This window comes from Gymnoscopelus microlampas, assembly GCF_963454915.1.
Source record: "Gymnoscopelus microlampas genome assembly, chromosome: 5".
Classification (NCBI taxonomy): Eukaryota; Metazoa; Chordata; class Actinopteri; order Myctophiformes; family Myctophidae; genus Gymnoscopelus; species Gymnoscopelus microlampas.
The window spans coordinates 13,196,185-13,210,227 of record NC_139942.1 but is presented as its reverse complement, the minus strand read 5'-3'; the positions used below and the strand labels follow the sequence as shown (position 1 = coordinate 13,210,227).

The following is a 14,043-nucleotide window of genomic DNA, read 5'->3' as shown; positions in this document are numbered from 1 at the left end:
TATATAATATACGGTGTAAATGGACAATTGACAAGATTGTGCTTAATGATTAACAAATAAGTAACAAATAAAATAAAGACATTTCATGACTCAATGTTTTCCAGTTAATCATCATTATTTTAGTACAACAAATACTCATAACTTAGGATGGGGAAAAACATGCATTTTGTTCTACTTCTTTCAAATGACTGTCACACCAGTTGCTTTAAAAACAAAAAAAAAGAATCACGAAGTCCAGGCACGTTAATGGACTTTTACATTAATAATCCAGTAATAACTGATGTACTGTCTCCCTCAGGGTATCCCTTCCCTCAAACAACAAAATATGTTTTTAAATCCTTACACTGGCTCCCTGTGTGTCAAATAATTGGTTGGTCTATAAAGCTTTAAATGGTTTAGGGACAAAATATATTTCTGATCTTGTACGATATCATGAACCATCAGGACCTCTCAGGTCATCTGGGAAAGGTCTGCTTTCTGTTCCTACAACCACAAATAAACGTGGGGAAGCAGCATTTAGTTTTTATGCTCCACATACCTGGAACAAACTCCTAGAAAACTGCAGGTCTGGTGACACTCTTATTTATTTTAAAACACAACTAAAGGCCTTTCTGTTTGCTGCTGCCTTTGATTGAGTTATTTTTCTCTTTTCTTTTCTCCTCTGCACGGTAGCGGTATCTATATACATTTGTACTCATATTGTTTTGTGCATCCTAATGTCATTGTGTAATTGTATTATTCTGTTTCCTTTGCTTGATATTCTGTGTAAAGCACATTGAATTGCCTTGTTGTTGAAATGTGCTATATAAATACAATTGCCATGCCTTGCCTTGCTTCTTTAACTTTAAAAATAACTCTGGTATTTGATATAGTATGTTGTGGTTGTTTGTGGCCCATTCACAGTCTACTCTACATGTCCTTCAAGCTATCAATAGCTTGCTCTTTTGTATGTTCCCGCCATTCTTTAGGGATTTCTCCACTGCCTTCAAATTTTTTGCCATAACGATCCTCCAGATCCTTTTGAAATCGACAGACAAACCATTTCCAGTATGTCAGTTTTGATTCATCAGGGGTAATTCTCCAGTTAGCATAGTCTGGACCAGCTGTCCGATACCCTTTGTATGGAAAGCTCTCCCCTGGATTTCCTCGAGGGAAGAAGATTAAATCACTAGCAACATCTGTTGTACAGAAAGAAATGCAAAGTTCCACTGTGTTTGTCCAGTGCCATCCAGTGATTCCAGACGGACGATGAAAAGGGACAATGTGATCATCTGGACTGTGATTCTCAAGGGTGTTGGTACAAATGGCTTTACAGAAAGGACACTGTACCCAGCAACACCTGCACAGTTGGTCGATAAGAATGCTATCTGGTTTCTCTCGGGCATCCACCATTTTGAATGAGAGGCCGTCCAGATCTGCCTTCATGGAATCAAAGCCTTTTTGAATCTCCCCTTTAAGAAAGTCAAAGTCAAAGCTATCTGTGTCATTGAAATTACCAACCCAGTTGGTAGCAGTAAATCTTAGGTAACCTTTTACCTGACTGGAAAACTCCTCCAGCCACATGTCAGTGTTTTTGTGTTGATTCAGAGACTTGAACTTTGCTGTCGCGTCATTCAGTGCTTGATTCAGACGCCTGACTATGTCCTCCACATTCTTCTTCATGATACAGCGTACTTCGTTGTCATTGTGTGAAATGTATTTCTTAACATTTTCTTCTATAAATGTCTCTACGTGTTTCCTTGGATTGCTGATGTAGTTCACATAACTGCTAAACTTTTCTTGCTCTGCTAGTGATTTTAACACATGTTTCTCCAAGTCCCTCCTATTCCCACTGAAGGGAGGGTATCCACATTTCATCTGTCCAGCCAAGTCAATGGCAGTCTTGTCACATACAGCTTGAATTGTAGACACTTTAACTTCACTGCAAAGTAATCCACTAAGCACAGCAGCCAATGAGCTACCTTTACAATAGCTTTTGAATACGTTATAGTATTGGTCCTTTTTGTTTTCCAAATAAGCGAGTGCATCATTGTTCTTTTTGAATTCTTTGTGAGACTCTAAAAGCCAACTTTTTGCAATGTCAAATACATGAAGTAGAAGTTCAACTGTGAACTCAGTTTTAAGGACATATTCATCTCCCATTCCAAACTTTTTCACTTTGGTTTGGACCATATTTGCTACTTCATACAAGTAACTGATATCATAACCTGTAGTGTTAACAGGTTTGGCCTTAATTAAGGCATTGGATTTGACCTCAACCTCATCAATGAATGTTTTTATCTGTTGAACATATTCCTGAGGAAGTGTGTGATTAGCCGAGGTGAGTTTATTTTTTAAGTGAGTTGCAGCTTGTCCAAAATGTTGTAGAAAAGTTTTATCAGCATTGTCTTTTTTGATTATGTTTACATAATCATAATAATTTGCAATTTTTGATATTTTTTTGTAATCTTGTTTGCATTTTGCTATGACATTCGGCAGTGTTCCACTGAAATTCTCTTTAAGGACAGAATCAATATCGTCATGAATGTTGATCTCCTTTATGGGATGAATATTAGCAGTGAAGTCAGAAACCCACTTTTTCCAAACAATGTTGAATTCCTCTGCAAGTGCCTTTTCATCCTTTCCTGTTTCTTTTAATTTGTGGGCAAGCTCTTGGCTCTTTTTTATTAGCTTGTTCTCATAATCTGTCTTCTTGTCATCCAGCATTTTTCGAGCATTTCTTTGTTGAATGATTTTCTCTAGCTTCTGTTTAGCTCCTTTCACCTGATCATTGTGGAAATTCTCAATGTTGATTTCAAATCGTCCTTTCCATTGTAACAGTGTATCTTTAACACTGTTATCGTCAAAGTGCTTTTTCATTTTTTCGTCCACCTCTTTTCGGCTCTTATTAATGCCTTTGACAAGATCATGGTGGTCAATTTTGGTCAATGGTGGTCTTTCATTTTCAATTCTGATGAAAAGTTGGTTTTCAGTTGTCAACATTGATTGCCTTAAATCCCAGGTCCATCTCCCGTACTCTTTTTCAAGTTTTCTGTACAGTGCAATTTCCTGTGTGTTTTTGAAACTGAAAACAAAGTTTTCATTGAGCAGGGCATCCCAAAAGTCTTTAATGGCGCTGTTGAATTCTGATAGTGTCAATCCATTAGACTTAGATGCTTTTGAGAGGATTGTGTTCTTCAGCTCTTGGATGCTCTCACTATAACCTGGGTTTGGAGGGGCCATGGGTGGATTGCCTTCCCACAGCTGAGAAATGTATTTCACATCTGTTTCTACATCAAATGCAATGACATCACTGAATAACTTTGCAGCAGAACCTTCCTCTTTGGCAGCTAACTCGGTCATCTCATCAAGTTGTTCTTGTAGACGTCTCTTTCCCACCTTGTTTTTGTCACCAGCTTCAATAGCTGTAACATTCTGGTGAACGAACACACAACTTGGAGACAGTTTAACCTGTGTCATTCTCATGCAGGCCTGAACAGCAATATGAAGAACATCTTGCATATCAGCTGGATTCTCTCCAAAGATGTTGATCAAAGTCATGTTTCCCAGGCCAATGACAAATGTTGCCAATTCATTGTCATGGTGACGAGTGTCCTGCCCTGCCAGCTCAGGAGCACGCAGTCCTTCAGTGTCCACAACCAGGACATAGTCAAATTTGAAGTCTTTCTGGATCTCCTCTGACACTTTCACTAGCTGCATGAAAGCCCCTCTAGTGCACCTGCCAGCACTTACTGCAAACTTCAAGCCAAACATTGCATTCAGCATTGTAGATTTCCCACTGCTCTGAATGCCTAAAACTGACAAAACAAAAACTTTCTTGTCTCCGAGTGTTTTGATGACCTCACCTAGAACACTTGTGATCCATGTTAAAGGCACATGAGCTGCATCTCCATCCATCAGTTCCACTGGCTGTCCTGCTATCATAAGCTCTGCAGCCAGCTTAGGGTAATGAGACAAGTTCTCTCTATTACTAAAACATGCACAGGCTTCATAGATTTGTCCTATTTCTCTCAGGATGTGCTCAACTCCAACAGTTGCTGACTGTAGTTTATCTGAAATGTCCTCCAACTCCTTTTGCTTCTTCTTCAGCAGCGGTGATGTGTCCTGCTCTTTCTTCTTTTTCAAAGCCAAGACCTCAGACCACTTTTTATCATATTCCTTGTTGATTTCAGAGAGTTTATCTGTGAAGACGTTATCCAGAAAGAATTCAATCCATTTTAGGAAGTAGAGTTTTTCATTCAATTTTGGAGATTGCAGGTTTTTAATAAACATCTGCATCAGCTCACTGGATGGTTTGTCACATTGTTCCTGTCTAATTTGTGTCATCTTCTTTTCTTTTTCAGATTTGTCCTTCTCAAGGTCTCCGCTGAGGTGGTACAGCTCTTTATTCACTCTACACCACTCATGCCACAAGTGCCCATGACGTGGTAGAAATGTGTCTTTGATCTTTGACAGCTCTGTTCTTTCAAGTAAATGAACAATCTTCGTAGCAGCAGATTTTCCTTTTTTGCATTCAGGGTCTTCTTCATCTGTTTTGATCCCAGAAGCATTTCCCATGCTTTCAAGTTGGAAGGATGCTTTTGATGTTGACAATATGTTTCTAATGATTCGGTTCAATTCTTCAGCCACATCTGACTGACTTCTATCCTTCACACCCATTGTATACTTTCCTAGTTTTATCTGTTTTGCAACAGAGTCATTATCAGCAAGGAGACAAATGAGAGGTTTTGGACCCTTAAAAAGGTCTGACACCATTGTCATACTTTTGTCACCTCTTCCCAGAGTAGGTAAAAGGACAACATTGACTGAAGCCTTATCGATCAGTATGTTACGCTGTTTTTCAAGTGATAGGGCATCTCCATGAAGATTACAGAAGGCAACACAGTCAGAGAAAGCATCATTTGTTTTTCCAGCCGGGAAGTACCAGGCAATCTCTGCCATACCATCTATCAGGCAGTGAGATTTGGTGGCACCTGGACGATTCCTATGAAAGAACGTGCTGTGACGGTCATTGATCAAGGTATTCATCAGCTGAGATTTAGATGATGACACTGAGCCAAGTCGGAAAAATGACACCATAGGTGTCTCAGCTTGGCAAATAGGCAAGTTCCTACATGTAATGGCACCTGAATTATCAGTTACATTCCAACTTTTTCTTATTTGCCTAAATGTCCACAAAGGACACTGGATGTCCCTTGTGAATGGGTCAGGCACAAGCAAAGGTAAGGCATATTGACACTGTGATAATTTGGTGATCATGTTCTGCCTGAGAAAGCTATCTGAGCAGTGAAACACAGCCATCTGAACATCCATTGGATGGACATGACAATGCTTAATACTCTGATCAGTGTTTACATTGGCCATGCTTAGAATATCAAATAAACTTTCTTCTGTGGCAACCATGTCAGAATCTGGATTGTCTTTTAAATGGTCTTCTTCTGTACTTGCTACTGTTACTGGAATGTACCTGGCTCGCATCAACAACTTCTGAAGGAATGCATGAGCTACATCTCTCTCAGTTATCTCATGAGGCTTTTTTATGGAAGGACCTATTTTCAGAAAGTCAGCAGTTGACAACTTAACTTGATAGTTGTGTTCGAGGTTAAGTCTGCAAAGCAGTTCATTAAATTCTCTTGAACGTTCGACTTCTGGGCTGATCTTTTCAGAAATGTTCACATATTGCAGTCCGTGGCCGACCTTTAAAATGAGCAAAAAAATAAAAAAGTATGTTAATACAATCTGATATGGAGCAGAAAGCCCTGAATGTCTTGTGACACCAAATACAGTTAGTTATCTTACCTCAGCCGTGTTCTTGATGCTAACTTCATCGGAGGAACCTATTTGTATAAACAAATACAGGTTAAACCATTACAGTAAACTCAATGCTGTGTTGTTTAAATATAATTAGTCATAACAAATGTTTCCCTGAAAGTAAGTGTAATAAACTTTGAGGTGTTCAGTCACAAGTTTACTGGTTCTAATAAGCTTTCAGTATGTTCACTTGTGAGAATGTGTTCTATGTTCATAACTTCATCTCTGAGCTTCCAGCATCAACAGCTTTGAGGTATAATAATAATTATTATAATAATAATAATAAGGGTAATAATAATAATAATAATAAGGGTAATACTAATAATAATAATAATAATAATAATAATATGAATTTCCATTCTTATGAATGCTAGCCAGTGGATACTGGCTGTAACTTTAGTTGTAAGCCCCTTTACTGTGTTGCATTATTATATTTGCATTGTTGCTTGCAGTCATATAATTGCTTGGAATGATTTAAGCCATTGTATATATTGTGAGTGAAGAAATAGCTGTTGTTGGTCTATGAAACTGAATAGCACTGTATAGACTGTGTTGTATAGGCATGGACTGCAGCCTTTGAGCAATAGGTGTAAGATGGACTCGATATGATACACAGTTTCTAAGCTCAAATGATTAAGATTGGGTTTAATCATGGCTTGAATACAGTATGTGGTGTGTGCATGTATGTGCACGCACACAGGGGTGGGGGGCTCTGGAGCTTCAGTGCCCAGGGGCCCCCAGGGGTGTTAATCAAGCCCTGTGTAGAAGGTTTTGTGCAGATTGATCAAACCCCCCAAGACAAGTTAGAATTTAACTGATATAATTCAAAATGGTGGGAGATCTAAAGGTCAGAGGTCAAAAGTCAAAGAGGTTAAGTTGTTCGCCATGAGGAGACATATGTGTATTGAAGTTTCATGGTATAGCTCACACAGGGTATGAGTTATACCGGTTCAAAGTTTGCATTTTCAATTGAGTGCTATAGCAGCACCCTTTGGCCAATGGTAGAGGGTTTTGTGTCTTCGCCATTTGACATAGCCCTCTACCATATTGCAGAGTTTCGTTAAAAAAACAACTGCATGGTTAGGCAAATACTAAAACGCCGGAAGAATAATAGAACCAACAAAAACAATAGGGGACCACGGCACTACGTGCTTGGCCCCCTAATGATAATGATACCTCATCAAGCATTGAAATATTGAAGGACAATAAAAGCTCACCTCTTTGTGGATCCTTCAAGATGCCAGCACCATCCTGTTGAACACAGTCATGTTATTTCATTTCAACAACATGCACAGTATGGTATTGTACAGTATGAGCTCTCACCATCATTATAGCTGATGATTAGTAGTTGTTCAAATAATTGCGAGAACATATAAACAAATTTACTTTTTGGGCTTTGTAAACAAAACAGGGTCGCCCGGCGTAAAGCTCCTGGCGCTGGACCTCCAGGTGTTCCATGGTGGGCATGAGCGCCAGGCCCTCGGCCGTGCGCCACAGAAGGGTTACACCACACAGGTCGATCAGCGAGCCGTCCACCAGTTCCTGAGACTCACTGTCCACCTGGACGGAGAACATAAGATTTGGTTGATGTTTTTTGTAGACAAGAATGCAAATATATATGATGAACATAGATTTGAACATGCTTTGTCCAAAGCATAAAACTAAACAGAAGAAGCTTGAGAGCTTATTTCCATTTTGTGGTACTTTGAGTGCTTGTGCAAATGTGTTTGGGGGAGGGTACAGACATACAGTACATAGAAATACAAATAAATGAATCAATCAAGATTAATACATTTATACAATTCAATTTCTATAATACAACTAAAATGGCAAAACCCAATGGGTACATGGGTTATAACTCAATAAATTGATGGTTAGGCCTAGCTGATATTAACCCCATGAACCCGAGCATTCCTATTCTGGGAATGTCATAATAGGCCAACATTCGATCAAAATAGGCCAAAGGATTTGGTGTAGAGGGGAAGAGGGAGGGGACAAACTATAGACCCCTGGAGGACCCCAGTCAATTAAGTATAGGGTTTAAATTAAACCAACATGCAAATATCAAATGTACATACAGAGAATGTAATAAGGGTCTCTTGGACCCCCTGACCTGACCCCCTGACCCCAACACAAACTAAAATAGGAAATACATGCAAAATATTTACACTACTCATATTTACACTTACACTACTAAGCTTATTTTCATGCCAATATATCTGTTGAAATGTCCCATTCCGATTTCTTAATAATAATAATAATAATAATTATAATTTTAACATTAATAATAATAATAATATTAGCATGAATAATAATAATAATAATAATATGGCACACAACACCCACCAAGCAACACGCTTGGCTTATTCTAATTTCACGTTCAGCAAGGGCGTACAAGTCACAAGATGAATCAAAATTTGCATGTTGCGCAAATCAGCGATGCAGAGTAACACTTTTATTATTATGTGATCTTCTACCAGGGTCATGTGTGTATTTATGTATGAGACACTGGGTGATGCTCCAAAGCTAACTTTATTGCAAAACTTATTTTCTTTGGATTCTGAACTCAGCCCAGCACCTGGTTATTAGTGAATGGATGTGTGTGCTTTATCGTTTGCTTCTTTATTTATGTATGGCAAAAAGGGAGGCATGTGGTGCACTAAATCGTCAGAACGGAAGTTTGTGTGACCGTCTGATTTCTGTATCTTTGATTTCGCACAATGACGTGCACTGCCAACTATTCTAGATTTATTTTGTTTTGATCATTTGTCTGTGCACGTGTACTCTTTGTTGTGAACATGTATACTGTATATAGTCCTCACCATTTTCCCCCGTTGCTGATCCCAGGAGGTCTTCCGGAGGGTGAAGGTGTTGCCGCACACCGAGATCTCCCTCCACAGGCCGGGCTTGGAGTCCTGAGTGAAGCCATGGTGCGGGTGCATCACCAGCACGCCGTTGGTGGTCAGTCCGTCCATCTGTCCATCAGGCGTCTTCCATTTAACTGAGTTCTCCTGCAGGGGGAGGAAGGTGGTGAAAGAATCCTCAGATTTTTTACCAAAGTAAAAGCAGCAATACCACAAAATACTATGTTACAACAAGTAAAAGTACTGTATTTAAATATTTACTTTTAATACAAAAGCATCGGCATTGAAATACGTGTACTTATAGTAAGGAGAAGTACCAAACTTTTTTCAAAAGTAGCAGATCTAAAAGCTCACAACACATCACATTGCAACGCGCTGTAATTGCCTATTTTCCAGTTTTTCATTTTGAATGCATTTGTTCATAACGGATGAATCAATATCAAACTAGAAAAAGTGCTCCTCGGAGCACAAGTCTCCGCCAGGTCAGGTAGATTATTGTGGCCTCCTGGTGGCGCTATAATAGGCCAATGTGAAAAGGGTGGCATTTCTTCTTAGGCCTTGCACGACAATCGGACACTGCATTCATGATTTGAGGCATTTTGTTCCAAAAATGTGGTTTGCTAAATTAGACCTGCTGGTGGCGCTATAACAGGCCAATGTGAAAAGGATGGCATTTCTTCCTGGGCCAAGTGGGAATCTCTGTGGAAAATGTCATGGAAATCGCATGCTGCGTTCATGATTTGAGGCATTTTGTTCAAAATGAACCAATCCTGCAAACTTTGGAAGCCAATCAGGATGGAATATGGAAAATCAGACAGATCCGTGTTGATCACATGACTATAGAGATACTGTGTAACGATTTGCGTGTTTTTTGGACAAAATCTGTAGGAGTAATAGCAAAAAATGTGTTTTGCAAAAGTCGGCCTCATGGTGGCGCTATGACAGGCTGATCTGAAAAATGTGGGGCAGAGGTTCTGCTTGTGGCATCAAAGGGGTGTGTGTGTGCAGTTTCACAGCGACCGGGCCAACGGTGGCGGAGATTAGCTGGTCGCAGACAGACGGACGGACACACGGACACACGGACGGACGGACGGAGGGTAAAACATACTCTCTCGCCAAGCCTTCGGCCTGGCGGAGACAACAAGTTATGATTCCCTGCACAGTCATACAAACACAATTGTGTATGAGACATTTCATCTGACATTTCATAACCTACATCCAGGAAGATGTTCTTGGAGGAGTCGAAGCCGCCGGCATAGATGTGCGCGGCATAGGGCGGGCTCCTCTGGCAGATGATGCGGCAGGACTGGCTGTCGGGCACTGTGTCCGTCACCACAAAGTCAATGGGACTCTCCGTGGACCGCCCAATCTGTTATAGACAAACACACAAGGGGTTGCACATTATTTTGGGGATGTCATGTCATTATAGTTACTCATTATAGGAGGGTGGCGATAGCTGAATGGGTATTGAGGCTGCCTTGGAAACAAAAGGTCCCAGGGTTGATTCCTAGCAGGACACTTAACCCTGCTTATCCGCCAATCAGGAGAGAAGACAATTATTCATCAGCTTCAAATGTTCCAGTTCCAATATTGTTTAGTTGTTTTCACTAAAGAGCTGGAGAGACCGGATTCTTACTGAACAAACACTCTATAACTATCAGAATACAGCATTTTTAATGATCAATCAATCGACTGTGTTCCACCTTGGATCAGTGGCAACTAGACTGAAAGAACGAGCCGAATCGATGGTCTTGAAGGGCGGATCCAAACCCAGCCGCCCGGATTCATGCGGCGCTTCCTATTGCTTCACCAATCTATGCCCCCCCCCCCCCATTTGTGCTGACGTCACCAAATTTAGAGCAACATCCCTCTGCACTCTGATTGGTTAGGAGATAACAAGGTCCTAAGACCATCGTTCCTGCATGGCTCGCCCAGCCTTTTTTTCTTTTGTAACAAAACAAAAGGCATAGGTTTCCGAGGCTAGTGGCAACTAACGTAGCATACTTTAAGTTCCTATTCATTGATATATGTATTGGTTATATTTTCAATACAATCTTAGCGTTTTGGCAATTATGTGGGGGCCCACTAGCAATATCCTCACGGCCAACATGGTTCTGAATCACTGGTTTATATAGTGCAAAGCATAATGTATGCATGTTGGATCCTACAGACCTGAAACATGTCCGTATTGCTGTCAGGACCGTATTCCACCACCACCATGGAGGCTTGGGAGAGAGTGTAGGATATGCTGTGCTGGTCCATGATGCTGATAGCCTATGGAACACAGAGAAGTTCACTGTTAGAAACATCCAGTGGTGGAAAGTAACTAAGTACATTTACTTAAATACTGTACTTAAGTAAAATGTTGAGGTATTTGTACTTTACTTGAGTATTTCCAATTTCCAATACTTTTACTTCTACTCCACTACATCTCAGAGGCGAATATTGTACTTTTACTCCACTACAATTATTTGCAGGTCTTAGGTGGAAATCAAGTAATAACGCCACCATCTTATGCACAATCACTATTTTACAAGTCACGCTGAACTCAAACACTTAAGACTTGTCAGCATAGCAAAAGTTTTCTTTTGCTAATATAATATGCTAATACTTTTGAACTTTTACTCAAGTAAGAAAGTATGTTTTACACTGTGGTTTTGTTACTTTTACTAAAGTCCCAAATCTGAGTACTTCTTCCACCACTGATTGTACCTTTGCTGCCTCTGGAGTGCCGTCCATGTGTACAGTGCTTGGTTTCACACCGTTGGCCGTGGCTCTCTGGCACAAAGCAAAGTGGCTTTTTGTCCTGGCCTCGTCCCCGTTGGGCAGGAAGCCATCGTACCTGTGAAGAGAAGATGAAACAGTGGTGGGAGCGCTGTGGTTAATAAAGTAAGTTTGTGACAAGTTTAGTTTGGTTTCAAATCTTTGGAACAGCAAGTATGCGTGGGCAGTGTTGTAATATGGAGCTTCATGGCAAAGAGTCATAGGATCAACCTGGCCAGGTTATATGATGTACAGTACATAGATTATAACACTTTGTGTTTGGCCTGCGAGGTTACGTCTGCCAACATTTCCACAAGTCCCCATTTGTTTATTTTCACTGACAACGCTTCTTCTTTGAACTTATGTGGCACACTTTTTACCACTTAACCACTTATTTCTTGCATTTTTTGCACAACCAGAGCTGGCAGTAAACACAAGCAGAGTTCACTGTGGTTTTACCCACCATGGTGGCTGGTAAACCGACAAGTTAATACTGATCCCTGACTCTTGCCCTTAAACTAGCCATCTGTCTCTACACTATACAATTCCCACTCAAACTACAACATGGTCACTGTCGGGTGGAAACCTGACATGTCCCAAACCCTATTTTTTCAGTATAAATGAATCTATAGTTATTATTAAGTCACAAGTTCTTGTCAATAACCAACACACAAACTTAACCACTTTCACTTTCCAACATTTTACAAAATAGCGAAAACAACCGATCAACAAATTCACAATGGGAGCCCTGTGAGCTTGTAGATTGGCTATTTTAACGACAGTAATGAATGTAAAACCTACACACTGCATTTATTTGCTTGAGTAGTCAAATTTGGTCAAAGCAAAACCACTGTCACCTGCAAGGTTCACTTTTTTTGTTTTCTTCAGAACTTTTAATCTATTTGAAGCCAACAACTGACAAAATAAGAATATTGATAGCTTCATTGATGTAAGGGACGGTTATTATTTTCTTCATTTTTTTTGTTTCGTTTTTACTAAAAAGGAATTGAAATCCCCTCGATTAAGGTGGAATTAGTCACAAATGCCAATCAGTAGTTGAAGGTCAATGTAAGCATTCCAGTAAACCAAAGACAAACACATATCACTTACAACCCTTTAAAGTCTAACTCTAGACGATGCTGTACAAGAGCCATGTGTGTTTTAGCAAAACCACTGAGCACATTCACACAATGGCCATTTAGCTCTTATTGTACAGTACGTCACCAAGTGATGAGTGACCAAATGATGACTGGCATGACCGCAGTGGGAACATGGTCAATAGGCTCTATGCACAGCAACTGTATTGGAAAGACATTGGGCGGCTTTCTTAATTCTTTCATAGGTGTACCAATGATTCTAATGAATGCTCCGTTCCATTTAGTTAACTTTCAGAGTTATCAGCACCCGGACACTGGAAGGAATTGGCAGCTGTGCATAGAGCTTATTCAATGAATATTAATAAATGAACGTTTCATACCCCAGGACAATGAGCTCCCCATATTTGACTGGGCCTTTGATGGAGGCCGGTGAGCAGGACATATTTTCTTGCCACTGCGACATCGGTGCTTCCTTCCGAGGAAGGGTGGTGCAGTGCTCTCCGATAGCGAATCACTCTGTCACCTGCTTCAAAGTCTAGTGGTTGTTGCTGTCCTTTACGCCACACTTAACCTGCAGACATCACAGGAAAAACACGTGTTAGGTTTAATTCTAAAATGAGGCATTCTCTCTTTAACCACTTAAGCCCTGTTTATACTTCAGTGTACGGCAAAAATAGCCAAAATCTTCACGCCCACACCGCACCAAATCCCGAAGCTTGTTAATCTAAATATTTATTTTTCAATATTATGAAAATGTTTGAAAATGCCGAAAGGCCTGGCGAGAGAGTATGTTTTGCACCCTCTCTGTCCGTCCGTGTGTGTGTGTGTCCGTGTCCGTGTGTGTCCGTGTCCGTGTCCGTTTGCGTGTCCGTGTGTGTGTCCGTCCGTCCGTGTGTGTGTGTGTGTGTGTGTGTGTGTGTGTGTGTGTGTGTGCGTGTGTGTGTGTGTGTGTGTGTGTGTGTGTGTGTGTGTGTTCGTCGCCCCCTCCGTTTGTGAACAGCTAATCTCCGGCACCGTTGGCATGATCGCAGTGAAACTGTGCACACACACTCCCTGGATGTCAGAGAAGAACTTCTGCCCAAAATGTTTCACATGGGCCTGTTATAGCGCCACCAGGAGGCGGCTTTTTGCAAAATCTTTCTTCTTTTTTTTTACAGTACTCCTACAGATGTTTTCCAAACATCACCCAAATCGGTACAAAGTATCTCTATAGTCATTAAAGTCATTCAGATTTCTCATATTTCATCCTGATTGGCTAAGAATGGCTCTCAAAGTTTGCAGGACTGCTCCGTTTTGAACAAAATGCCTCAAATCATGAACACAGCGTGTGATTTCCGTGAAATTTTGCATGCACATTCCCACTAAGCAGAGGAAGAAATGCCACTCAAATCAGCCTCCTGGTGGCGCTATAACAGGCCAATTTGTGTTTTTACTTATAACTGCACCGATCTGTGTAAAACTTCGTATGTGCACTCCCTAAAGGCCAAGGAAGAACATTTGAAAAAAAC

General features: G+C 40.6%; 4 protein-coding genes across 6 annotated transcripts in view; 2 read left to right on the top strand and 2 right to left on the bottom strand.

Moving 5' to 3' along the window:
* The window catches only part of LOC311046270 (uncharacterized protein), a 249,409-nt gene that overhangs the window by 122,494 nt on the left and 112,872 nt on the right, over positions 1 to 14,043 (top strand). The gene's annotated exons all lie outside the window — the stretch shown is intronic.
* The window catches only part of LOC311045925 (C-type lectin domain family 17, member A-like), a gene marked incomplete at its 5' end in the record, with an annotated part of 158,061 nt that overhangs the window by 95,140 nt on the left and 48,878 nt on the right, over positions 1 to 14,043 (top strand). The window lies entirely within an intron of this gene.
* On the bottom strand, positions 910 to 5,410 carry LOC311045930 (interferon-induced very large GTPase 1-like; the record flags this gene model as incomplete). The annotated part of the gene is made up of 2 exons (XM_084058003.1): positions 2,470 to 5,410; positions 910 to 1,881 (listed from the first exon to the last, which is right to left on the bottom strand). Exons 1-2 carry the CDS (start codon positions 5,401 to 5,403, stop codon positions 910 to 912), a joined length of 3,906 nt encoding a protein of 1,301 aa, XP_083914129.1. The 5' UTR covers positions 5,404 to 5,410.
* LOC311045929 (E3 ubiquitin-protein ligase pellino homolog 1-like) lies at positions 5,791 to 12,998 on the bottom strand (the record flags this gene model as incomplete). Its single annotated transcript, XM_084058002.1, has 8 exons — positions 5,791 to 5,837; positions 7,029 to 7,062; positions 7,198 to 7,371; positions 8,634 to 8,822; positions 9,892 to 10,044; positions 10,848 to 10,949; positions 11,388 to 11,517; positions 12,916 to 12,998. 8 exons carry the CDS (start codon positions 12,996 to 12,998, stop codon positions 5,791 to 5,793), a joined length of 912 nt encoding a protein of 303 aa, XP_083914128.1.